The sequence below is a fragment of the Ictidomys tridecemlineatus genome, chromosome 13 (assembly GCF_052094955.1).
Source record: "Ictidomys tridecemlineatus isolate mIctTri1 chromosome 13, mIctTri1.hap1, whole genome shotgun sequence".
In the NCBI taxonomy this organism is placed as follows: domain Eukaryota; kingdom Metazoa; phylum Chordata; class Mammalia; order Rodentia; family Sciuridae; genus Ictidomys; species Ictidomys tridecemlineatus.
In genome coordinates, this window is record NC_135489.1 from 17,177,287 (window position 1) to 17,203,137 (window position 25,851).

General features: G+C 39.1%; 1 protein-coding gene across 1 annotated transcript in view; it reads left to right on the top strand.

Annotated features, from left to right (window-relative positions):
* The window catches only part of Atp8b1 (ATPase phospholipid transporting 8B1), a 117,985-nt gene extending 95,677 nt beyond the window's left edge, over positions 1–22,308 (top strand). Inside the window, exons 17-28 of the mRNA XM_078029965.1 lie at positions 1,641–1,753; positions 4,183–4,347; positions 5,125–5,236; positions 6,823–6,898; positions 9,944–10,076; positions 10,484–10,772; positions 15,231–15,454; positions 16,555–16,638; positions 17,579–17,824; positions 18,121–18,259; positions 18,489–18,619; positions 19,789–22,308. Coding sequence (XP_077886091.1) covers positions 1,641–1,753; positions 4,183–4,347; positions 5,125–5,236; positions 6,823–6,898; positions 9,944–10,076; positions 10,484–10,772; positions 15,231–15,454; positions 16,555–16,638; positions 17,579–17,824; positions 18,121–18,259; positions 18,489–18,619; positions 19,789–20,013 — 1,937 coding nt within the window. The 3' untranslated portion in view covers positions 20,014–22,308. The remainder of the gene's footprint in view (positions 1–1,640; positions 1,754–4,182; positions 4,348–5,124; positions 5,237–6,822; positions 6,899–9,943; positions 10,077–10,483; positions 10,773–15,230; positions 15,455–16,554; positions 16,639–17,578; positions 17,825–18,120; positions 18,260–18,488; positions 18,620–19,788) is intronic.
* Positions 22,309–25,851: the final 3,543 nt, after the last annotated feature.

Here is a 25,851-nt window from a genome sequence, read left to right on the forward strand (position 1 = left end):
TATATGTTGCCCAGTTATTTTGTAGACTGTCCCTCAGGCTGGTTGGTCTGTTATCCTCTCAGGATTAGATCAGGTTGGGCATGGTGGCAGTGACACTTTGGAAGGCACATGATGTTGGTTTGCCTCATTCATGGTGACGTTTGTTTGGATCATTTGATTAAGGTGGTGTCCACAAACCTTCTCCACTGTTCTGTGAATGTTTAACCCATAGAAACCCATAGGTTTACCTGTGTACTGAATTCCCATCTTACTATTTGCTTTCTGAGTGCCTGACACTGATCTGGACTGATTATTGTGCCTAGCATCTACCTTGGAGAACCTAAGTCTAGTTATTGATCACACTCAAGCTGATTGAATTATCATACATATTTTTAAAAAATAAGAAAACACTCATATGAGTCATGTTATGGCCTGAGCATTGAAGGCAGTAAGTAATATGAGTTGATAGGTAAGAAAAGTTCCTGCTGGTTTGTATGAACATAGAAAATCCTGTGGAAGAAAGCAGTTAGTTCAGGACAGTACATAGTAGGCACTCTCTACCTTTTTTTAAATCCAGGGGTGCTCTACCACTGAGTTACATTCCAGCCCCTTTTATTTTTTGAGATATGCTGTTACTAAGTTGCCCAGAATGGCCTCCAATTTGTGATCCATCTGCCTGAGCCTCCCCAGTAGCTGGAATTACAGTCATGTGCCACCACACCAGTGTCTAAATATTTGTTAAAAGAGTAAGTAAGGATACCACCAGGCATGGTGGCATATGCCTGTAATCCCACTGGCTCTAGAGGTTGAGGCAGGAGGATTGCAAGTTCAAAGCCAGCCTGAGCAACAGCAAGGCGCTAAGCAACTCATTGAGACCCTGTCTCTTTTTTTAAATTGATTTTTATTTGTATATGACAATGGAATGCATTACAATTCTTATTACACATATAGAGCACAATTTTTCAAAACTCTGGTTGTATACAAAGTATATTCACATCATTCATGTCTTCATACATGTACTTTGGATAATAATGTCCATCACATTTCACCATTATTTCTAACCCCATGCCCCCTCCTTTCCCCTCCCACCCCTCTGCCCTATCTAGAGTTTGTCTATTCCTCCCATGCTTCCTCTCCCTACTCCACTATGAATCAGCCTCCTTATATCAGAGAAAACATTCAGCATTTGGTTTTCTGGGATTGGCTAACTTCACTTAGCATTATCTTCTCTAACGCCATGTATTTACCTGCAAATGCCATGATTTTATTCTGTTTTATTGCTGAATAATATTCCATTGTGTATATATGCCACATTTTTTTTTTTTTTTACCAACCTAGAGATCCTGTCTCTAAATAAAATATAAAATAGGGCTGGAGATGTGGCTCAGTGGTCGAGTGCCCCTGAGTTCAATCCCCAGTATCAAAAAAGAAAAAAAAAAGTAAGTAAGGATATGGAAACATTCACATTCATTTTGCTATTACATTCAATGTAGACAAAGGCTTACCAACTTTGTTGATGGTAGCACTTCTAGATGCATTCACTGTTTTAAGATGGATGAATTAGGAGCATAGTAACACTTCAAAGTAACTTTATCAATGTAGTTTTCTATGAAGAAATCAAACTTAACTTTGTTGTGTGTTTTTTCTTCCCTTACTCCCAGTAAAATCCCCGGAAGGCAACATCAGGCTATATTGTAAAGGCGCTGACACTGTCATTTATGAACGGTTACATCCAATGAATCCTACAAAGCAAGAGACACAGGATGCCCTGGATGTAAGTCTCACTTTCATTCTTCTTGCAAGATTCTGTTTCTGATGCTGTCTCTTAAGTTTCTTAACTCTTGACCCTCCCCTGGCTCTGGTGTTATGGGGTGGAAACATCACCAAAGTAGAAAAGTGGCCACCTGGGTTCTAGTTCTTCCCTTGATGGTGATGTTCTTGGAAATGACTATGGAGCCAGCCCTTTCCCAGCATCCAGGTCTGTAGGACAGATGCAGGGGAATGTGCTGGGTTTCTCTTCGTGACTAAAAGGCTCAGGGGTCACTCCAGTTGAACTGGGCTGACTGGGCTGCGCAAAGTAACCACACGAGAGACACGAATACCTTTTTCTTTGGGGTTGCTGTGACAGCTCCTCTAACCTTAAGGGTCTGCAGGAAGAGAGAGAGAGAGAGAGAGAGAGAGAGAGAGAGAGAGAGAGAGCACCCACTGATCCCTTTTATTGAAGAGAAGCTATTCAAATGAGGCAAGGGGTCAGGTTTCAGGGGGCTGAGTCTATGTTCATGATGTCCACTGTCAGCAGGTTGACTGACATCTATGTAGGCCACACCCAAGGGCACAGTAAGAGAAGGGGACACACACAAGGCACTTCCATGGAACATTCTATCCTAAACAGGGCAAGGGGTAATATTACAAAGGAACAGGTGAGTATAGCTTCACCCATGGGGCTGTAGAAAGAAACAGCCGGGGCACAAAGACACAGTCACTCGAACCCTAGAAGAGTGGGGCAGTCTAGCAGCTTGGGTGCCTGACGCCACATCGCCCAGCAGGGGAGTTAACTCAGTCATGTGCGAGGTTGGTCTCCCACAGGAATGGCTAGTCTCTCTTCCAGTTATCCTGAGCCAGCTATAGCTATGCTAAGCTGTAACCTTACCATCTCTGTGGCTTCCTAGAGCTCCACCCTCTTCTAGGTACAGGGGAAGGAACGGAGGCATTCCTGTTTGGCAGAGGTTAAGAAAGCAGTGCGCTGGATCATGGTATTTGTTGTTTTTGCAGTGCTGGGGATCAAACCCAGGGCTCACACATGATAGGAAGCACTCTACCACTGAATTACATCCCCAGTCCTTTTTATTTTTTAAATTTTGAGTCAAGGTCTTGTTCACTAAGGCTGTCCTGACACTTGCTGTCCTCCTGCCTCAGCCTCCCAGGAAGCTGAGAGTCTGGGAGTGCACACACATACACACACACCACCCCTGCTGAATCATTGAGTCTGACGCCTTTGTTCACAAAACAGTTTGGTCTTAATTACGTCAAAGTCCTTATCTTAGGAAGCTGTGTGTGCACAGTCCATTGGTATTGTCACCACTAGAATGTTTTTGAACTTGCGCTTTGGGAACTGCCCACCCATCCTCAAATGGTTTTGGTTCTGCATGCTGATGGCAGTGAGGTCTGGAGTACATCGAGAACTCGTGTCCCAGTTCAGTCTCTTTAGTAGTTTTGTGTGGGGGAAAAGAATATTTATCATATCATATGCGTCGTTAATCCCCCATGTGAAAAAGGAAGGAAATAATTAGAACCATGGCAGGTCATTGTAAAAGAAAGCATCTCGCTCAATTCCCAGCACTTAAGAGGTACTTAATAAAGGGTGGTTTCTTCCTTTTAACCATCAGTTGAGGCTCAGAGTCTGCCAAAGGTGTTCAGAGAGAAGCTGAATAAACCTGTTGTTTACCAAGTGGGGTCACAGTTTTCAGATTAGGTACTGATGCTGATGCTAATGCAATTAAAATGGATGAATTCTCATGGGGGTGTGACAGTGTCAATCTAAGCAACCAAATATAGAACCTTTCAAAAAAAAAAATCTCTGAAAAGTGAATACTCGCTTGGGCCAGTTCTGACCCTTGGCTGGATAAGAAGTAACAATAAAATAATAAAAGATTTTTACAGGTTCATATTAAAGTTATTTAAAAGTGGCTTAAATCTGTTCAAATTTCCAAATACTCTTTTTCATTAGAATGTTTGATCTCAGATTTAACAATGGCTCATGGGTTTTAGAATTGGTTTGAGGATTAGTGTTTGGTTGCAAGTTCACAGTTGATTGGACTTATAACACAGTTTGTGGGAACAAGTTATAAAATTATTGGGACTGTATTTACAACATCATTACATCTTTTGTCTGTTATTTTTAGTCATTAAAAAAAAAAGCTTTTTTTTTTTTTTAACTCTAGTGACTTAATTTAGAAGAAAGGTAGACTTTTCACTTTAACCAATTTGGGAAGTAGAAATATAGTCCTGGAACCCTGGTGATGCTTACAAAAAACAAAGTCTATTATAACACAAAGTTTAATTCCTCTGTAGAATCCTTCACATTTCATAGTCTCTTTTAAAATTCTCGTAGTACATTACTTCAAAGTAAGATTTCAAACTTGACCTTGAGCTACATAAAATTAAATATTCTTACATCGGTGGATTGTCTTTTAAATAAAACAGATCTTTGCGAATGAAACTCTTAGAACCCTGTGCCTTTGCTACAAAGAAATTGAAGAAAAAGAATTTGCAGAATGGAATAAAAAGTTTATGGCAGCCAGCGTGGCCTCAACCAACCGAGATGAAGCTTTGGATAAAGTATACGAGGAGATTGAAAGAGACTTAATTGTGAGTTTTAACCTTAATAATGTTTTACTTGATATTCTAAACAGAAGCAAAATTTTTATTAAGTTTTATTACATTTTGATCTCATGCTTGAAAGATTATTCTAACTCCAGCAAATGAAATTGGAACAAAGAAAGTAGGTCATTTGAATTTCTTCTGTTCTGATAACAGAATAGACATTGTCATTTTAGAAACCAAAAGAGAAAAACCTATAGAGAAATGTTCTGAGTTAATCTAATTCCATGATTTTTATATCACTTATTAAAATGCATTATGATTTTATAGGATATCAAACCAGCACTTATTTATTTGTGAAAATTACTGAAACAATTTATGTTTTGAAAAAATATTGAAACAAAAAAAAACCCCACCATTTCTAAATGAAATTTTTGAAAATTTAGTTCTTATTGCCTGTAGAGTTTAGATTAATGGAAAAATGTTCAATAGCCAGTATTTCCCTTTGGCCAGAGGGATGGGCTCATATCTATAAAGCAGCAAGTACGCAATTATAGTGTGGTTTTAATGTCTGATTTTGTACTTGCATTTTTTTGTCTCAGCTAATTAATTAGTTCATTCTCCAAGAAAAAAAATATTTGTTTGTTTTGCTTTGCAGTAAGTGTGAAGCATGGTGGTAGCCTTCCCTGCCATGCTGGCCACTGGCTGTGGTAGAACACCAATTGGGGTACATAACTAGCCCTTCTCTTTAGAGGCTGGCAAACTATAACTACAGACAGTTTTGGGTTTATTTGCTAATTCCTTCTTTTCAAATGTACATTCCAGCTATTGGGAGCTACAGCTATTGAAGATAAACTGCAGGATGGGGTCCCAGAAACCATATCAAAACTTGCAAAAGCTGACATTAAAATCTGGGTGCTCACTGGAGACAAAAAGGGTAACTCATTTATGTGGGGAAGTGTATCTATTAATTCACAAATATTTAGAACTACTGTTTCCTTTGCCCCTGATGACTTTCTCAGACTTTCCATCCTGCAGGGCCACCAGCTATTTCTTTGGAAGGGAGAGATTTTCTCTTAAAACCCTCCTCTTATCCCATCCCTCCCTGATTATGTCCTTCTCTGAACTCCCTCTATAGCAGAATCTATTCCTTATGATTTAGCTCCCAATTGCATCCTGCTGGTTGTCTTTATCTCTTCGGCCAGATGTGCACTCCTATCCTGAAAGGTGATCCCTTCTGTCTTCCTAGTGCTTTGCCATTTGGGGGCATAGAGATTAACACAAAGTGCTGAATGACATCAACTCTTGTTATCTTGCTCTTTTTATGGTTTGGAAATTACAGTTAAAATTTTATACCTGAGCAAAGTTTTTAATTCTTAAATTTAGAGCTCAACAAGTTGCTGTTTGATATCCATACTTTGTTCTGCAAGCCTCTCACAGGAAACTGAATAATGTCTGTTTCTCTGCCATCAACAATGGGCTACACAATCTGGAAGCACAGCCCTGGAATTTAATAACTACCAAATGGGTGGTTATGGAAAAAAAAAGGGGAACGTGTCATTAATAGGCACCCCATGTGAGGACTGATGGAAACATTATCCTTCCCCTTATAACAACATGTTCAGAGCATGTCAGTATTTTAGTGAACATTCATTTATTAAATAATCAATTTAAATCGTTGATAATATAGCAATTTATTATTAAAAACATCTCAAACCAGATTTTGACTTTCACTTATTATTGGGAAAGGAATTGACTTATTTATAAGAGTTCTACGCACTGCTATAGAAAAATAGTGTATTTTATTGAATCTGATCATGTTCATGAATTGAAGGAAATTATCATTGTAGGTTGAGTATCCCTAATCTGAGATCCAGAATGCTCAAAATCTGAAACATTTGGGGGTGCTGACATGATACCACAAGTGGAAAATTCCACACTTAGGATCTCATGTGAACAGTCACAGTCAAAATGCACCTGTGCTAAAAATAACTATAAAATTACCTTCAGGGGCTGGGGATGTGGCTAGTCATAGAGCACTTGCCTAGTATGTAAGTGGCTCTGGGTTTGATCCCCAGTACTGCAAAACAAAAACAAAACAAAACAAAATTGCCTTCAGCTTATTCAGCCTTTGGGTATAAGGAATATGTAAAACATAAATAAATTTCATAATTAGATTTGTGTCTCATCATCACAGCATCTCCGTGTGCGCGTGTGTGTGTTCCAAAATAAAAAAAGAAGGGCTGGGAATGTGGCTCAAGCGGTAGCGCGCTCACCTAGCATGCGTGCGGCCCGGGTTCGATCCTCACCACCACATACCAACAAAGATGTTGTGTCCGCCGAGAACTAAAAATAAATATTAAAAAAAAAAAAATCAAAAAAAAAAAAAAGAACAAAAAATTCAAAAATCTAAAATACTTCTGTTCCTGAGCATTTCAAATAGTAGATGCTCAACCTGCAGTAGATAGAAATTATTCAACTCAACAATAGGAATGACATTGGACTTGATTTTATCTGTTGTAGAAACTGCAGAAAACATAGGATTTGCTTGTGAACTTCTGACAGAAGACACCACTATCTGCTATGGGGAAGATATAAAGTAAGTAAAGGGCCTGTGGCATGAGATCATGCAGCTGCTCATTTCACAAAGGCAACACTAGTGGCAGAGGCAGCACAGATGGAGAAATAGGGGCGGGGGTATGTTACCTAAGAGAGTCTCCTCCTACTTAAATGAAACAAGAGAACATCGGGCAGTTCTCAGCTATCATGGTGCAGTCTTATTTTGATTCCATTTTAGTTTTAAGGAAACCTTTCGAGGCCACTTCCTCCATTCCTTAGAGCCCTTGGTGCCTTTTTGTCTGCTGAAAAAGAGAACTGAGCCTATGGTATCATTAGCAAATTAATATGACTTATGTTTTGTCCATTGGAGGGATTTTATTTTTTGAAAGTGAAATGGGAGGAAAAAAAAAAAGAAAAAGAAAAACACCACCTTGTCCCAGAAGGAAAGTTTGGAAGGCTTACATTGTCATCTATAGTCTAGCTAGAGGAGGCAATCCTGGTATTTCAAACCTTAGCTTATGCTAGAACATTGGTCATCTCTGAATCAGAGTTGCAGAAGACCTGGAAACATATGATGCAAAAGTCCCTGTCTTGTTACAGAGCTATAAATATAAAGTACACAGTTACCATGATGGCTTTACAGTTCCACTTATTCCTCAAGCTTTATCCTTTAGTGCCTGTCTCAGGCTGGCACAAGGTCAGATTAAGCTGTTAATGTATACCCTTGCTGGGCTGCTGGTCCTTACTAGTCTCCTTTCTAATGATGATAATAAAGCTTTTGTGAGTCAATTCCAGTATGAGAGGCACTCTGCTAGATTAGATAAAATTGGTAGTCTTATAATCTAAATCAGCCCTGTTTGAATAGAGGCACATAAACCATGCCTCTTTGAGCTTTTAGGTTTTAGAAGGTAGCAACGGACAAATAAATGCTTCGTATGTTTACTTAAGTAGTTTTCGATTGCAAACAATATGGATAATTACCATATGGTTTTGTTTATTTTTTGTAGATGGGGGTTTTAACAAATTTCTGGTCTCTCTTTTAAAAGTGGACCCTAAGCTAAATTAAAAGATAAAATTTATGCAAATAATAAATGTTATGATCATGCTTGTAGCCAAGTTTCCCTTTATAGAGAGATGAATTATCTTTCTAGATGGGGCCTGAAATGATGATTCCTATAAAATAGCTTAAATAAATTCATATTTTCTTCACTTTCAGTTTTTTTTATCATTTGTCTTGATTTTTAACTGATTTTCCAACTGAAAATGAGAATTAAATGAATGTGGAAGAGGGATAATACATACCTAATCTTCTAGTGGGATGGTTCTTAATCAGGGAGAAGGGGTTATTTTGCTTTCCAGGGATTGCTTGGAAATGTCTGCAAACATCTTTCGTGGTCCCAACAGGGGAGGAGAAGTGCTACTGGCTTCTAGTGGGTTGAGGCCAGAGATGCTATAAAACATCCTACGTGTGTCCTTCCTAAAATAAGCATCCACATACAACAGAGAATTATCTGTCTAAAGACATCAACAGTGTCAAATCTGAGAAACCTGCTTTTGAGGTGTGCATGAGGAACGGAGAAAGTCTCCCATCAACTTGCTGCAAACAAGTCACATCACCTCTCTTGGCTTGATTTCTTTATTTGCAACATGAAAAGATTGTGCAAGAAGGCCCCTTCCCTCCAAAATCCCATGACTCATTTTTCTATCACATAGAAGTGTTACATGTCATCTTATCAATGATTTGTTGATATAAAGTATCAAGAATTTTTAAAAGCAGACATAATTGTATGGGGAAATTAGTTTTTCTCTGCCAAACAGCAGCCAGGGTATTAATTTAGATGGAAATTGCCTTCCCTTTGTTGCTTATGAACACAGTGTGACCTGTTTCTTCCTTTGGTTGCTTTTGGCAAATTATGAAGTACCAAGAACTTGGTGCCACATAGTATAAGACTATATGTCACCCAATTAAGAATAGATCAAAGAATTTTTAGAAGACATTCCTCCAAGGAAGATATGCTAATGGCTGAAAAGCTTGTGAAACAATGTTCAAATTAAAACTAGTGATATTGTCTCATTTTTATTAGGATGGGGACAATCAAAAAAGAAAAAGAAAATAGCAAGTGTTGGTGAGGCTGTGCAGAAACTGGAACATTTATCTACTGCTGGTGGGAATGTAAAATGACATGGTCACTATGAAAACTGGTTTAGGGATTCCTTAAAAAAATTAGAAATAGAGTTACCATGTGATCTAGCAATCTCACTTCTGAGTATATTTTTTATAAGCCTTTATTTGAAAGCAGTTTTTTTAAGAGAGAGAGGTAGAGAGAGAGAGAATTTTAATATTTATTTTTTAGTTATCGGCGGGCACAACATCTTTGTTTGTACGTGGTGCTGAGGATCGAACCCGGGCCGCATGCATGCCAGTCGAGCGCGCTACTGCTTGAGCCACAACCCCAGCCCCTCACTTCTGAGTATTATACTCAAACTAAAAAAACATTTTAAAAAATTTAAAGCAGGGTCTTGAAGAGATATATGCATACACATATTTATTACAGCACTATTCACAGGAGTCAAGCAACCCAGGTGTCTACCAGTGTTAAGAATCCTTGAATAAAAAATGGAATATTATTTGTCCTTAAAAAGGAAAAAAAATTATGACATACATTATAATATAGATGAATCTTGAAGACGTTATTAAATGTAATAAGACAGTCACTAAATGATAAATACAATATGATTTCACTTAAAAATAGATAAAATGATAAGTCTTAAATTGTCTTTATCAGAATTTTTTTTTAAATATGTCAAAATTGGGACTGGGGATGTGGCTCAAGCGGTAGCGTGCTTGCCTGGCATGCGTGCTGCCTGGGTTCCATCCTCAGCACCACATACAAAGATGTTGTGTCTGCCAAGAACTAGAAAATAAATATCAAAAAATTCTCTCTCTCTCTCTCTCTCTCTCTCTCTCTCTCTCTCTCTCTCTCTCTCACTCACTCTCTCTTTAAAAAAAATGTCAAAATTATCTAATAGTGTAGGGCCTGTGTATGGTTTTGTACTTTAAGTACTTCAATTTATTTTTCTCCAGTTCTCTTCTTCATACAAGGGTGGAAAACCAGAGAAACAGAGGTGGAGTTTATGCAAAATTTGCACCTGTTGTGTACGAACCTTTTTTCCCACCTGGTGAAAACCGAGCTTTGGTCATCACTGGTTCTTGGCTGGTAGGTACCATTAGTGTGTCTGGGTCTTTGGCTCAAATGAAAAAAGTTCACTTTGGACCAATTTTAGATGGTGTTAAATATTTGTTAATTGCCAACTTAAAAATCTCTTAGCCTATAAATTCAGGTGTGATTTCCCAAGTTTGAAGCTTAATATTACAGGACATATGAAAGCAATTATACCAAACGGGTAACAGTGGTTGTCTTGGTTTATTAATTCATGAGTAATTTTCATTTTGTTATTTGTAGATTTTGTATTCTCTAGATTATGTCAAAAATGTTCTGTCATCAGAACAGTATAACCAATGATACAATCCACAAACTCTCCTTCACGCATCTTAAGTCTTGGAAATGATGATACCTTTGGTGTAAAAACTAAAGTGACCTCAGTCCTCTCCATGATTTCACAGAATGAGATTCTTCTAGAGAAAAAGACCAAAACAAATAAGATTCTGAAGCTGAAGTTCCCAAGGACAAAAGAAGAGAGACGGATTCGAACCCAAAGCAAGAGAAGGCTCGAAGCTAAGAAAGAGCAGCGGCAGAGGAACTTTGTGGACCTGGCCTGCGAGTGCAGCGCTGTCATCTGCTGCCGCGTCACTCCCAAGCAGAAGGCCATGGTGGTGGACCTGGTGAAAAGGTACAAGAAGGCCATCACACTGGCCATTGGAGATGGAGCCAACGACGTGAACATGATCAAGAGTGAGTTGCGACCAGGTGGCCCATAAAACCCAACTAGAAATAGCAGGAGGGTTTTGGGGGTGGGGGTCAATTTCTTCAGCTTTCATTGTGGAAGTTTTCATAAAGCAGGTGTTTAAGGAAGGCACTGGGTCACACCTGTGCCCATGCCCTTGCCCTGGGGAAGCCAACAGTCTATCCAGGAGGAGTGGGCAGGACTCACAGAGGGACTTAGGATGCCCAGCAGAAGATGAGTTCTCCAGGGTGAATTTATCATTATTTGTTTCCTACTTTTTCCTGTTTGGTGTGATTTTTTCCCCCTCTTGCCAGATCTTCTCTTTTATTTCTTTAAGCTTATTTAAAACCCTGATATTTAATAAGTTTTGCAAATAGTTCTGCTAAGCTCAGCATAAACTGGTGAACTCTCTCTCTGGTATTCATTTTGGGAATATTATTCTCTCTCATCTGAGCATTTCTCGAGGGCTTTCTTCTTACCTTTGGCAAATTTATTGGATCTTTACCATTGGGTCACCTCATAGAAGTCTGAAGTAACATGTTTAACTTTGAAATAAAACTCCAGCATGGTCTCACCATCCTGACTGACCTCCCAAAAGACCATCCTGGGTCACTTTACTGGATGGAAGACCCTCGGTACTTGCCACTAATGGACTGAGTTCTAGTGTGGAGAGATAAAGTTGTGCTGGTAGTAAAGCAGGCACAACAAACCTGTGGCCCTCAGCCCATGTCTGAGTCTGGTCCTCTTCTCTCCCTGAAGCACTGTAAGAGAAGACAGGTAGAATAACCCTTATGTGTAGTGCCTGGGACCAGAAATGTTTCAGATTTTAGAAATTTTCAATTTGGGAAAATTTGCATAGACCTGACTCTTTAAATGCTGTTCAAAAACTTGGGAGATACTGGGGCATTTGGGATTTTGCAATTGGGGATGCTCAGTTTATATCATGTAATGAAAATACCCAAACTAATGAGACCTTAGCACTTGGGCTTATGATCAGGCCTGTCTTTTCATCTGAAAACAAGAAACATACCTCCAGTGTCACCTCTAGCTCTATGATATTATTATTCTTGTTGTTATTAAGGTGAACTATTATACGACTGTACATACATAAGCATGCCTTGTTGTGCTGGGTATTTTAAATGCATTATATATAACTAGATCTTAATTGAGCTATGTTGTGACTCATGAGGCCATCTTTTTCTTTTCTTACAGTTTTCTCCTCCTCCTCCTTCTTCTCCTTGATAGATACTAAGAATATTCCGACTTTATCTTCCTCCCCAGGAGTCATCTATATGACGTATGTCTTCTTGCTTTTTTATCAATGCATATATCTGCTGCCACCAGCTACTTAGTTCCTCTCCACTGCTTTTTGCATGTGCTTGTCCTATCATATGAGTGGCATTCTTTGCTCTGAATTAAATCTATTTCTTTCTTCTGTAGCCAGCTCTAGTTTATTTTCCATTATACATCCTTGACATAACTAGGGTAACTCAAACATTATTTTTATTCAATTTAATGCAGACTCTTAGATGTTGGGGAGGAAAGAGGCAGGGGATCGTTTGCCTTGCAGATTTATCATGATATTATACCATTTAAGCTGGAGGGTTTTTTCCTCTGAGTCAACCATTTGATACCGAGGAGGTAGAACAAAGTCAACCAAGATGAACTCTTTTTCTTAAGTTGTTTTACATTTTTAATTAAGCTCTGTTATATATTAGGTGCTTTTATATATAAATTACAGATCACGTATTTGGGATGTGATTATGGGAAGCTGAGGTCTTAGAAGTTATCAAAACAGTATTGGTACCTTTTTGTACTCTGTAAAGGCTTCCATCTGTAACAATTTTGAGAACAATATACAGGAAGAAATTGTTGGTCATAAAAGGAGGGAAATTCAGGTGTTGAAAGTAATCTGACCACTAGCTAACATGCTTCATGTTTTGCAGTATAGTATAGTAGAAATGGAGGGAATCATGAACAACACTTTTCTTTTTTTTTTTTTTTGATAACAGGAACTGAACCCAGTGGTGCTTAAGTATTGAGCCATATCCCCAGCCCCTTTTGTTTATTTATTTATTTTAATTTTAAGACAGAGTCTTGCTAAGTTGCTTAAGGCCTCACTAAGTTGTGAGGCTGACTTTGAACTTCTCAGCCTGCTGAACCGCTGGTATTACAGGTGTGTGCCACAGTGCTCTGCTGACCACCACGTTTTGTCCCTAGCAAGTGTCTATAGACTCTCAGAGGCTGCCCTCTTCCTGTTTTGTGCCTGAAGATATCTTATACCAGCTAGGCTGTGGTTGACTCTTTTGGGGCAAAGACCCCGAGAGTACACATGAACTACAGGAGAGATGAAATGAAGGCAGAGAGATTAAATAAAGCCTTTTAATATTCAGTTTGTTGAGCAATGTTGAAGGCATGCCTCCCAGTGAAGAATTTCACACTCCATTTGGAACTTCAGGAAAATCTTATGTTTTGGGGGAAGGGGCAGTTTTTCCCTATAGTGCATCTGCTCAGTTGCCTCCTGTTACCGTGTGAACCGTGCTAGTGTTCATTTCACATGCTGTCCTTGGTCTGCACAGTGAAAAGGTTGAAGAATTGGGTTCCAGGGCCTGGACGGGGTTCCTCTCCTCTGTACTCCCTCTGTGGTTTGTTCATGAAAGGAAAAAGGGCCATGGTTTGGTGGAAAGAGCATTTGGCAGTCACAACTGGTCATAAGAAATGTGTGTGTGTGTATGTGTTTTGAAAGAGATCATAAATGCCAAATGAGATATAATATCTTCTTTTAGAATTGCAAAGTATAATTGAAAACATAGGTTTGGACAATTATTTTGAATTTTCCAGACCTTGGGTTCTGCAATTAGGGTGGGGTTTTTGAAGCTTCTTCTAGTTGGCAACTCTGCAGAGTTGGCAGTCACTTCTCAGGGTCCGAGCCAGGGTCGTTGTGTTCTCCAACACATTTTTTCCAAATGATCTCACTATTGGTCTTTACATTCCTGACTTTTAAAACCAATAAAATTCACAATTCTTTTAACTCAAAAATGTTTTTTTAATGATTTTTGGAAGGATGAACAAAATTATGACTTTTAATTTTTATCCACTCTAGAAACCTACCCCTTTGTAAGAAATGATGTCCTTAGGTCGTAATGGGCCCTGAATAAGCCTTTCAGAGTTGAAGAGGGTCTTAGTTAAAACTCTTTTGATTACAAGTATTGGAAGACAGCCAAAATGAGTTTAAGAAAAACAATTATTAATTAATTATAAAAGATAACTAAGATACCTCACACTGCCCCAAAAAAGCAGGCCTAAGGAAGATGTTAGGACCAGGATCTAGAGTTGCACTAGGAACCTAGTGTCTTGTCTGTCTAACTGCCTCTGTCTATTTTCCTTCCCTGTTTTATTCCTCTGCCTCTCATAATCCTTCAGAAAGAAATATATTCATTTCTCACTTCAATAATTTACATGTTAAATTTCCAGACACAAACTCCAGAATGGTAGTTCTAGAATATCAAGAAAGAGACTGATTTGCCCAGCTAGGTCTTTCTACCAGTTAGGATTTAGTAGAGGAAACACACCCGTGTGTACTTTTTGTAGGAACCAATTAATGTAGCAGATTAGGTGCCTTCAAAAGCTGTGGATGAACTGGAGAAGCAAGTTCCAGGCTGAGTCTCTGACCTCCGGGCCACTTTCCAGAGGAGTTTTTACCTTTGATATTGCTCTGAACAGCTTCGCAGTTAAGAAGCCTTTGCAGTTGCCTATCAACATTAGGACAGCTGAGGAATGGATATGAACTCTGCTCCAGAGTTCAAAAAGGAAAGGGGTTCACTTTGCTTTAAAGTCACAAGTGGGTCTAAGCAATGGAACCTGATTCACAAGAACGTAGGTGTGAGGCAATCCGGGAAATATAGGGTTTTTTAATTTGCTTTCCTACCTCACTAGTTAGAATGGGATAGAAAGCAGATTGAGAAAGCCCATTTGTAGTATCTGTCCAGATGATATATCTGCTGGTGGCTGACCCAGATATGGTCAAGGAGACAGGGAAACAGATTGTATAGTGGATGCCTGGGGCTCACCCTGTGGTGGCTTCTAAATTGGGCAGATAATCCAAATGGAATTCACCACCCACCCAGTCCTTTCACAAATATTTATGGAGGCTCTCTCATGCTTTGTTAAGCAACATGTGCCTCTGACTTTGAGTTGGGTTCACGGGCTGGATGGTGAAGATGGGGAGCAAGAGCTTTTGTACGTATTGTTCCATGAATTGTATACCTTTGTTATTTGTTTTGCTGTGGAAACTTTCCTCCCCACCCTACGGTGCTAGGGATTGAACACAGGGCCTCATGCATTCAAGGTAAACGCCCTACCACTGAACTACATTCCTGGTCCTGCTGTGGAAACATTATTATTATCGGATGTTTTGCTTTAAAATCAGCTTATGATCCTCAGTATTTTCTCCTTCTGTCATATAGCTGCGCATATTGGTGTTGGAATAAGTGGACAAGAAGGAATGCAAGCCGTCATGTCCAGTGACTATTCCTTTGCTCAGTTCAGATATCTGCAGAGGCTGTTGCTGGTGCATGGCCGGTGGTCTTACATAAGGATGTGCAAGTTCCTTCGATATTTCTTTTATAAAAACTTTGCATTTACTTTGGTTCATTTCTGGTACTCCTTCTTCAATGGCTACTCAGCACAGGTAAAATAACATTTTTTCATTAGTTTTTATTTAGTAGAGCTTTTCTCTTAAGTGAATAAAACTCTAGTTCTACAAAAACAAATTTATTTATTTATTTATTTATTTATTGGGTACTGGGGATTGAACCCAGGAGCACTTAACCACTGAGTCACATCCCCAGACCTTTTTGTTTCTTATTTTGAGACAGGGTCTCCTTAAGTTGCTTTGGGCCTCACTGAACTGCTGAGGCTAACATCTATCCCATAGCTGTGAGCTTCCTGAGTCACTGGGTTTACAATTGTGCACCACCACAACGGGCATAAATTTGTTTCTTTATTTTGTAGTTTGCGTTCTGTGTCTTCTCACAGTTGGGAGCATAATTAAGAGTATAACTTACTTTTCTAGAATGTTTCTGGTGCTTTAAAAATATTTTTATTTACTTTGGATGATGAGACAGGATTTGCTTATATTTCTCTTCATTTTAGATTATTTTTTCATGTTACCTTGTTATTAAAAATACTGATCGCAGATTGTTCAGCTGTGAATGTGTAAAATTCTCTTTGACCAAGGCAAAGGGATATAGAAATTGTAGGTAATGATAGCGCTATTAATATCACTCCTCTATTTGAAGGTGGTGGTGGCTTTTTCTTTCTTTCTTAGTTTTTGATGAATGAGAGGGGCACATATTTAATATGTTAAAATGGTGATGTAGCAGAAAAATACATGAGTAAAAATGAACCTGAGTCAGTGCCCATAGTGTTGAACTTTCTCTGAAGCCGTGCCACAGTGCTATGGTGTCAGAGGGGTCTCAGATTGAGCAACAGGAGAGCCTGGGCAGAGTGGGGCCTACTTCCTGTTTCCAGGCAGAACTGCATAGAACTCTTGTCAGGAGTAAGCCTGTTTCCTCTATCCCATGTAGGGGATCAGAGTGCTCAGTGTTCTTTATCCCTTTCAGAAGCCTATTTTGTTTTTATATATGTCTCCAACTGTATTCTATTTTATAAAATCGTTTTATAGAAATCTGGCCTTGCAAAATAAAAGGAAACCAAAAAATTTAAATAGTACTTGTGTGCTTCCAAACTGGTTTCACAAAGTCTTGTAATTAATTAATCCTCCCGTAGACCGCGTATGAGGACTGGTTCATCACACTGTACAACGTGCTGTACTCCAGCCTGCCGGTGCTCCTCATGGGGCTGCTCGACCAGGTAGGAGCCAAGGGCTGGGGGAGCTCTGGGTAGAACGCCTGCTAGAGAGGTCACAGCAAACACTTAAGTGCATTCTTCTGGTTTTTCACTTTGTCCTGAATAAATCCTAGGACAGTTCGCTGTCAGGCAACAACTGCTGTACTTCTTGTTTCATAATGAAAAAAAAAAGGAAGATTTTTGTGACTTGAATTCATTGGCAGTGCTTACATGTTCCTTTCAGACACTGAGACCTGACTGTTTAGACACCTGAGAGTCTAGTCTATCTCTATATTAGTAATGTTCTCATTTTAAAAATAAATTTTTACACTTTCCAAAATTTATGTGTCTAATTCCCAAATTAGTCTGTATTTTATGTAGTAGCAATTCTTAGAGAAGGTGCCTCAATAAATAAAAGGTAATAATTAAAAATTAATTTACCAACTTGTATGGGAATATTTTTCCCCAAAGAATTCAAAGCAATATAAATATATTCTCTAAAGGGGCTGGCAATATAGCTCAGATGGTAGAGTTAGTAGAGTGCTTGCCTCACATGCACAAGGCCCTGGGTTCAATCCCAAGCACCACAAAAGAAAAGAGAGAGAGAGGGAGAGGGAAAGGGAAAGGGAGAGGGAGGGAGAGAGAGAGAGAATATAAATATATTCTCAACGGAAGTAAGAAAAAAATTCTCTTTACATTTTTAACATTTTCCATAAGCAGAAAAATAATAATGTCCTACCTAGTCCCTCTCTAAATTAAATATTAAATATTTATTAAATAATGGTGGATTAAAGCTATGATTGATCTCAGCACAAGAGAAATATTGCAGGATTTATTCCACTCAGTTTGTCTTCTTAGAACTCAACAGCAAGTCACAATTCTTTATGAGATACAGATTGCAGCATATCTCTGACTTCTTGACCTGATGGACAGTATATCACTCTAATTTTGTTTTCTCCTTAAGGATGTGAGTGACAAACTAAGCCTCCGATTCCCTGGGTTGTATGTAGTGGGACAAAGAGACTTACTATTCAACTACAAGAAATTCTTCATCAGCTTGTTACATGGAATCTTAACATCCATGGTCCTCTTCTTCATTCCTCTTGGAGCTTATCTGCAAACTGTGGGACAAGATGGAGAAGCACCTTCAGACTACCAGTCTTTTGCTGTGACTGTTGCTTCGGCTCTCATAATAACGGTCAATTTCCAGGTGTGTGGCTTCCCTCAACTGTGTCTGTTGGCACCTGTATTTTTATAAATAGGCTGGCGTGCACAGCCCGTTCTCCCTCCAAATGAACCTCTACCACTTTATAAAATGAGTGCTATTTTTGTCCCTTATCCCAACCCTATTTCATTCCTGAGTTAAGGATAGTTTGGTTTCTGATTGCTCAGTATTCAAGTCAAATCATGCCTAAAACACAAAATTCCATTTTCAGAATTCTTAGTTCTTTCCTTTCTTGCTAATTCCCCAAATGAGCGCTCTGTTTTCCTCTCATTTCCCAACAGATTGGTTTGGATACTTCTTACTGGACTTTTGTGAATGCTTTTTCAATTTTTGGAAGCATAGCACTTTATTTTGGCATCATGTTTGACTTTCACAGCGCTGGGATACATGTTCTTTTGCCATCTGCATTTCAATTTACAGGTTAGTGTTTTCTAAATCCCAAAATTAAATGAGCAGACAAATGTCATCATTTATATTTGGACGTAACTTCTGGGTATATTAAAAAATACACAAAGGGTGAATTATTGCTGTTTGGAGGAAGCCAATCTGGTTGTAAAACTTTACCATGGATAATCAGTGTGAGGTTACAGAATACGAACTAGGCCCTTAGGATAAGGGACCATGTGACTTACTCCTCTGTTCTTTCCAGGCACCGCTTCCAATGCCCTGAGGCAGCCATACATTTGGTTGACCATCATCTTGACTGTTGCAGTGTGTTTATTGCCTGTCGTTGCTGTCCGCTTCTTGTCAATGACCATTTGGCCATCGGAAAGTGATAAGGTATGCAGAGATACAGTCCTCCTCTAATTCTTGAGTGTCCCCCACAGAAACCAAAGTGTTTCCCAACAGCACTTTTCCTGCAAACCTCAAACCTCATGGGAAGTTTGGTTAGAATGATTTTTATGACTCCTCTTCTCCAACTCCATCTTGCAAACAAGTGCTTGGGATTGGGATTTTTAGTTTGCCTGCATTTAAATAAAAAAAAAAAAACATTTCCAAATGTAAACAAAGAGGGAGAGTAAAATAATGAATCTCATATATTTACCCCTTCAAGTTAACAAGTGTTAGCATTTTGCTGTGTAAATAGTCTGGGTTTTTTCCTCTGTTTGTTTAAAGCAAAATATCACCACCTTGAAGGAGCCTTGGGGTAACAAGGAACAGAAAGCTGTGAACTCAAAATGTCTTAACAATAATGCATGAAAATTAGAACTCACACTACATTGGTTAAGCAACTTAATGTTGCTAAAAAAGAACTTAAGTCCTTCTATGTCCTCAGAAGCTGGTGTCTTCATTATTAGCATCATCTTGGTGCCGGAAGCCACCACAGAAGTTCCCAGCATCACATCTGATGTGTCAGATGGAAGTGGGGTGTGGGGAGAAGAGGCTCTCACTGCTCTGTAGCTTTCCTTTAAGCTCCTCCGAACGCTTCACCCAGGGGCCCCAGCACTCTTCCCTCAGGTCTCATTTGCCAGATTTGGGACCCAGGCCCATTCCTGGATTAGTTATGGTGGGAAGTCAATCAGGCCGTTCCCTTCAGGGATGTGGCTGTATGGAGGAGGGGTAACTGTATAAAATCACTTTCATTAGAAAAAAAGGAGAGAACAGATGTTAGGCAGGCATCCTTCAGTTGTCCCCAGAGCTCTCTTTGGCAGTGACAAAAACATGCAGTAGCAACGAGGACAAGAGGCCCAGAGTTTTTTCTTCGTCCTGTGCCAATCTGATCTGTGACATGGAAAGAGCACTAGCTTAGGGAAAGTGGGACTCGTCCCAAATTCCAGCTGCCAGAATGCAGAACCGCCCTTGCTTCTCCACGTCCCCCGTACAGATTGGGACACAACGTGATGCCTGCATCCGCCCTAGATGCCCCATCGCTCCTTTCTGCCCTGCTCCTTTTGGCCAGATGCCCTCACCTGTGTTTTCATCCCTCCCACTTCTCCCACCTTCTGCAGATCCAGAAGCATCGCAAGCGGTTGAAGGCCGAGGAGCAGTGGAAGCGGCGGCAGAACGTGTTTCGCCGGGGCGCGTCGTCTAGGCGCTCGGCCTACGCCTTCTCGCACCAGCGCGGCTACGCGGACCTCATCTCCTCGGGGCGCAGCATCCGCAAGAAGCGCTCGCCACTGGACGCCATCATCGCCGACGGCACGGCCGAGTACCGGCGCACGGTGGAGAGCTGAGCGCCAGCCTCGCGGGTCGCGCACGCCCGGAAATGTCTTTTTTTTTTTTTTTATGAAAAACTCTCAGGAACTTAAAAAAAAAACTGAATTTGTCGCAAAGATACAGAAGACAATAACCTTTATAAGAAAGGATCTGGGTTGAGCTGTTGAGCAATAACAAAGCCAAGAGACCCTGTCATACATCTGGTTATGCAGTTTGTGATTCAAAGGGAACGTTTCAATTCAGACTCGATCTAGGGTAACGGAATTAGAAAATGTCTTCTATTTCAGTTCCAATGCTATTGCATTGTAAAATGACAATTAAATTTTCCTGTCTGTGATCTTAATAAGCATGAATTTCCCAGAGACTGTTTTCATAAGTGTAAGATTTCAGTCTGTTTGGGGTTTATTTCCAAGTTAAGCTGCACTTTACACATTTTTACTAATCCATATTTTAGTAACTTCCTCTACTACCAAGGGACTTGATTTCCTACTTTTTTTTTTAAGCACCTAAGTATTTAGAGACTTTTTTAAAAAGTTTCTGAAAACTGAGGATATTATCAACAGGCACTAAGAAAGTTACAGTTTGGAAAAATAAATTCTAGCATGCTATTGCATAGAAGGGTCTTTATAATGATAATAAACGTATTTCAAGAAGGCTAGAAGAAAAGATTTTGAACGTTTACACTACAAAGAAATGGTAAATGTTTGAGGAGATACACAAACCAGGATTTGAACATTCCACATGTGTACACATATGGAAACATGGGATGGGCAGGGGCTAGCTCAAGATTAGAGTACCTGCAGGAGGTCTGGGATTCCATCCCCAGCACCAAATAAATAGATATAAATCATCACATAGTATCCCATAAATATGTACAATTACTATGTGTCAAATAAAAATTAATTTTTTAAAAAGAACAGAAGAATGCCTACCAAACAATATTAGTGTGCCTGCCTTTGAAGGGCAGTGTTCTTTTATATCACTTACCCCACTAGATATATGGTGTGGGGGGAGGAAGAAGCTACTCCATTCTTTCTTAGGGTGATTGGCCTTGATTACCAAGGTAACTGAGAGGTTGCTGCTACATAGAATAGGAATGTATCTAAAATGCAGGGGTCCTTTGGATGCCTTCCCTAGTGCTGCCTGGGAGCAATTGAAAGATCAAGTGTATAGTGGAGGAAAAAATGCTTAAGCAGAAAAACCTTGGGTATATCAATGGTAAATTGCAGAACATTTCACAAAACTGTCTTTTAAAAAGCAAACTTTTATGCCTGCCTACACATAAAGTATTTTATAAGGGCCTTGAACAGAAACGTACTCTTTGTATATCATGATGGAAGAAGATAGTGGGAACCTCCTTCCTTCCTTCCCTTTTTTTAACTAAGTATAATCACACTTAAAGTTTTTAAAACTAAATATATGGTATCTATTTATTTATTTGGCAATCTGAGGATATACTTTAATAACCTTTATTCTTTTTTTGTTGTTCTTTTTGGTAATTCATGACAGTAGAGTGAATTTTGACATACATACATGGAGTATAACTTCCCATTCTTGTGTTTGTACTTGGTGTAGAGTTACATTGGTCATGTATTCATATAAGAACATAGGAAAGTTATGTCTAATTCATTCTACTATTTTTCCTATAGGGAACTTCATTTCTAAGACTGAAGCACAGCATAACCTTTGAACTTTGAAGGTAACTTTAGGCAATTACTAAAAATATTCTCCAGAAGGTAATGGTTTCTTCTAGAGTCGTTTCTCATTTAGGTGAGAAACGAATCTAGAAGAAACACACTAGTTTCCACGTTCTATTGAAAATGCAGAAGTATTTTCAACAATTCTTTTTAACGTGGGGCTGGGGAGTAATTTTCACCTTTACCATTAGGCTGTGACTATTCACATTGGTGCATTTCTATGAGGAAATCACAACACGTATATAATTGACACAGGACAGGAAAATAAAATTGTAATTTTATAATGTATTTTCGAGGTATAATAAAAGAATGTGTGGCTATTACATGGAATTTCTGAAAGTTTACAACTTTTATCTTGTAAATAAAAAGAATTGTATGTTCCTCTGTCTTTTTTTACAGAAAAGTTAGCGTGTATAATTTTGTCAGTTTCAGATTTCTCTCCTGTTTTTGAATTGTGGGAAAGGTTGATGATGCAATGTGTCAAAGACTTATACTGTTGGGTGCAATATTAGCAATTTTAAAAATGCAAATTGCTTCAGATAAATTATTTCTATATGCTGTAAATCTAAGATTGAATGTATATTTTTGTTTAAAAAAATAAATGCTTTAGTAAAATCTTTGGAAAATGTAATATTTTAAAACATTTTTCAGTTAGTTTTGTTTTGTTTTTGTTTGTAAGTATAGAAGAATCTACTCCCGAAAGATTCCTCAAGGGACTTAGGAGTTCTGTGCTGGTGAGAAATAAAGTTTGGGACAAGACACTAAATATTAGTGGAAATGTGACTGAAAAAGGCGATTAGACTTTAGGAACATAGGGTTCAGTTGCTAAGATCAAGTCTGCTGCAAGGAAAATGCATGTTGGTATATTTAGACAAGGAACAATTTCTCCAAATGACACCAACTCTTTGGAACCATAAGGGGAAAGGAGTAGATGGTTCTGGAAATATATGATGAAGAGTTGGCAGAAAAAAGGGCAAAGGGGAACAAAGAAGGAAGTAGAAGGGGAGGAGAGTAGGTAAGGAGGAGGTGGGAGCCCGAGGTATGAGCTGGGAGGAGGTGAGCGCAACCACCTGTTGGGTGGTTAGCACCCAGACACAAGGGAAGCAGCAACCCCACCAAGGAAACGTGGAGGAGTCGGGAGTCAGGGAGGTCTTTGGAAGGCATGATTAGTAGAAAGTGACAAGAGAGTATCTGTCTGGAGGTGCTTGAGGTGGGAGGAGAGGGAACCGGCCATTAGTTTATGCAGTAGACTTGGAATAAGAAGGACTCAGAACAGACCTGGAAGATTTTCCTAAAAATATTCAAGGATGCCAGGTGCCTTTAATCCCAGCTACTCCAGAGGCTGAAGCAGGAGGATCACAAGTTTGAGGCCAGCCTGGGCAACTTAGTGAGATTCTGTCTAAAAAAATAAGGGCCGGGCATGGTGGCGCACGCCTGTAGTCCCAACGGCTCAGGAGGCTGAGGCAGAAGGATCTCAAGTTCAAAGCCAGCCTGAGCAACTTAACCTGACTGAGTAACTTGGTGAGACTCTAAATAAAATACCCCAAAAAAGGTCTGAGGATGTGGCTCAGCAGTTAAGCGTCCCTGGATTGCTCTCCAGTACCAAAAAGTTAAAAAAAAAAATAGTAATAATAACAAAAACAAAGGACTGAAGCCATAACTTAGTAATAGAATGCCCCTGGGTTCAATCCCCAGTAGCCCCCACACGTGTATAGACACACACACACACACACACACACACACACACACACACACAATGGACTATGCACGGAAGCTGTTTGAAGGGTATTTTTAACCAAACAGCACCACCTAAAGGTTGCTGTCATATCTGTACTGTTCAGGAATGACAACTGATGGGATGAAATGATGCATAAGAGACCTCATTGTGATAGCAAAATGCACCCTAATGGAATCTAAATATATTCCAACAGTTGCTGCCTTCATGTGATGTGAATGAAACTTAGGAAAATTGTAAGACTGCTTCTAAAAGTCCTGTCAGAACCTGCTAGAAAGATATAACTGCAGTAATATTTCTGGTACATTTACAAAACCAAAAGGTCTGTCAAGACACGGAACTAATTCTCAGGAAGAGGAAGAGGTTGGGATGCTTAAAAATAAACACTGCAAAAATGACTTTCTAAAAGATTTTTCCAGGGCTGGATGTGGCTCAAGCGGTAGTGCGCTCGCCTGGCATGCGTGCAGCCCGGGTTCGATCCTCAGCACCACATACAAACAAAGATGTTGTGTCTGCCAAAAACTAAAAAATAAATATTAAAATTCTCTCTCTCTCTCTCTCTCTCTCTCTCTCTCTCTCTCTCTCTCTCTCTCTCTCTCTCTCTCAAAAAAAGATTTTTCCAAAAAAGATGTATAAATGGTCACCAAGCAAATGAAAAAGATGCCCAGCGTCATTTGTCCTCAGGAAAACGCACATCAAAACTACAATGAGATGCCACTTCACACTCTCTAGGGTGGCCACAATAATAGAAATTGGGGCCTCAAACACTGCTGGTGAAAATGTAAAATGGTGCAGCCACTGTGGAAAACAGTTTGACAGTTCTTCAAAAAATAACAGTAAACTTTTGAAAAGTAAAGAGGTATAAAGTTTGGAAATAATTGGAACTCAACTAGACAGAAAGGCAATAAATTATAGATATAAAATTGCAAGGAAGGAAATAAATATATTCATGTTTAAAGGTGACATAGTAGTATTCTTGAAAACCCAGGATATTCCATTTAAATACATGATAAATTTAATATGCTAGAGGAAAGAAAATAGTTCACTGTTCCAGCCCAGATTTTTTCTGGTGGTGCTGGGGATTAGAACCCAGGGCTTTGCACATGCAAGGCAAGCATACTACCAACTGAGCTATATCCCCAGCCCCAGGTGTGATGTGTTTTGTTAGGCCATTTATGTGCACACATATTTCCTTTGCCCTCAGAAAAGTGTGAGTTGCATCTTAAACTTATGTCAAATAGATGGAAAGCCCCAAGAGAATTTGAGAGAATATTTCAGATTCAAAGAGCAGCATGGATTTGCTTCTAGGTTGGCCAGTCAATAACTAGGCTAAGATGGCCTCAGTAATAAGATATAGGAAGAAATAACTTTGATAGTTTTAAAATTATCAGGAATTTTGTCCCAAAAAATCTGAATAACATAGTAACACAGATATTTATAATACATATACAAGGAAAATAAGTCCTAATATGGAGAGAAAGCCAAATATCCTAACCAATCATGGGGGGATTAAAATCGCAGAGATATTCCTGCCAAATTTAGGATAGACTATTTCATTCCTGATAACCTGCTTATGATCTCTAGTTGGAAAGAAATCAATTTTCTTTTGGTCTTCAATGCTTTTACATAATAGAAATCATTCTCAAAGTTTGTTATAAACCCTGGAATGTCCACTCATTTCTTTTCCAGGAGAGTATTAAAGATATTGGATCTGACTTGTGAAATCAATGTGGGAGGATTTTTTTTTTTTAGTCTAGTATTTCTCATCAGCAATCAATTTTCCCAGGGGGTAGGAATCAACCTTGAGAACAGAGGTTGACTTGTCCACTGGGAGTCATCTTGCAATTTCATTATAAAACTGTTCTTTGAGCCAGCTGCATTATAAATAAATCAGTCTATGGAAATTCTATAAGAGGTTTCTGGTTACCATCCATGGTGGGGATTCCCACCTATCTTTAGCTTTCTTATTCAAATTATGCATGACCAACTTAAAAACTTTATGCTCATCAAAGAGCTTAATGATGTAAAGAACTATTTCTAAAAGTAGAGCTTTGTTCAAGTTTCTGAGAAACTTGTACTGAGACTTAATTACTATGAACATTTTGAGTAAACAGGGACCTAGAATGGCTCTTGAAAACTTAACCATATTTTGACCAAGACTGGGCTATTTCTTGGGATTTTTGACTTGAGCGAAAAGGCTTTATTGGAGCCAAGATGGCTGTGCACAACTCTGCCAGAGTAGAGTCAGGTCAGCAAAGGTGAACCTATTTTGATAAGTGAGAGAGAACTCTGGAAATGAAGTGACAGGAACCCTAATGTTATGGGGAGCCAGAAAGACAAACTAGGGGAACAAAAATTTAAAAATTGCAACTTCAACCCTGGCTCCCTTTGGGGTGATGGTTGCTGAGAGCCCTCTGTGAACT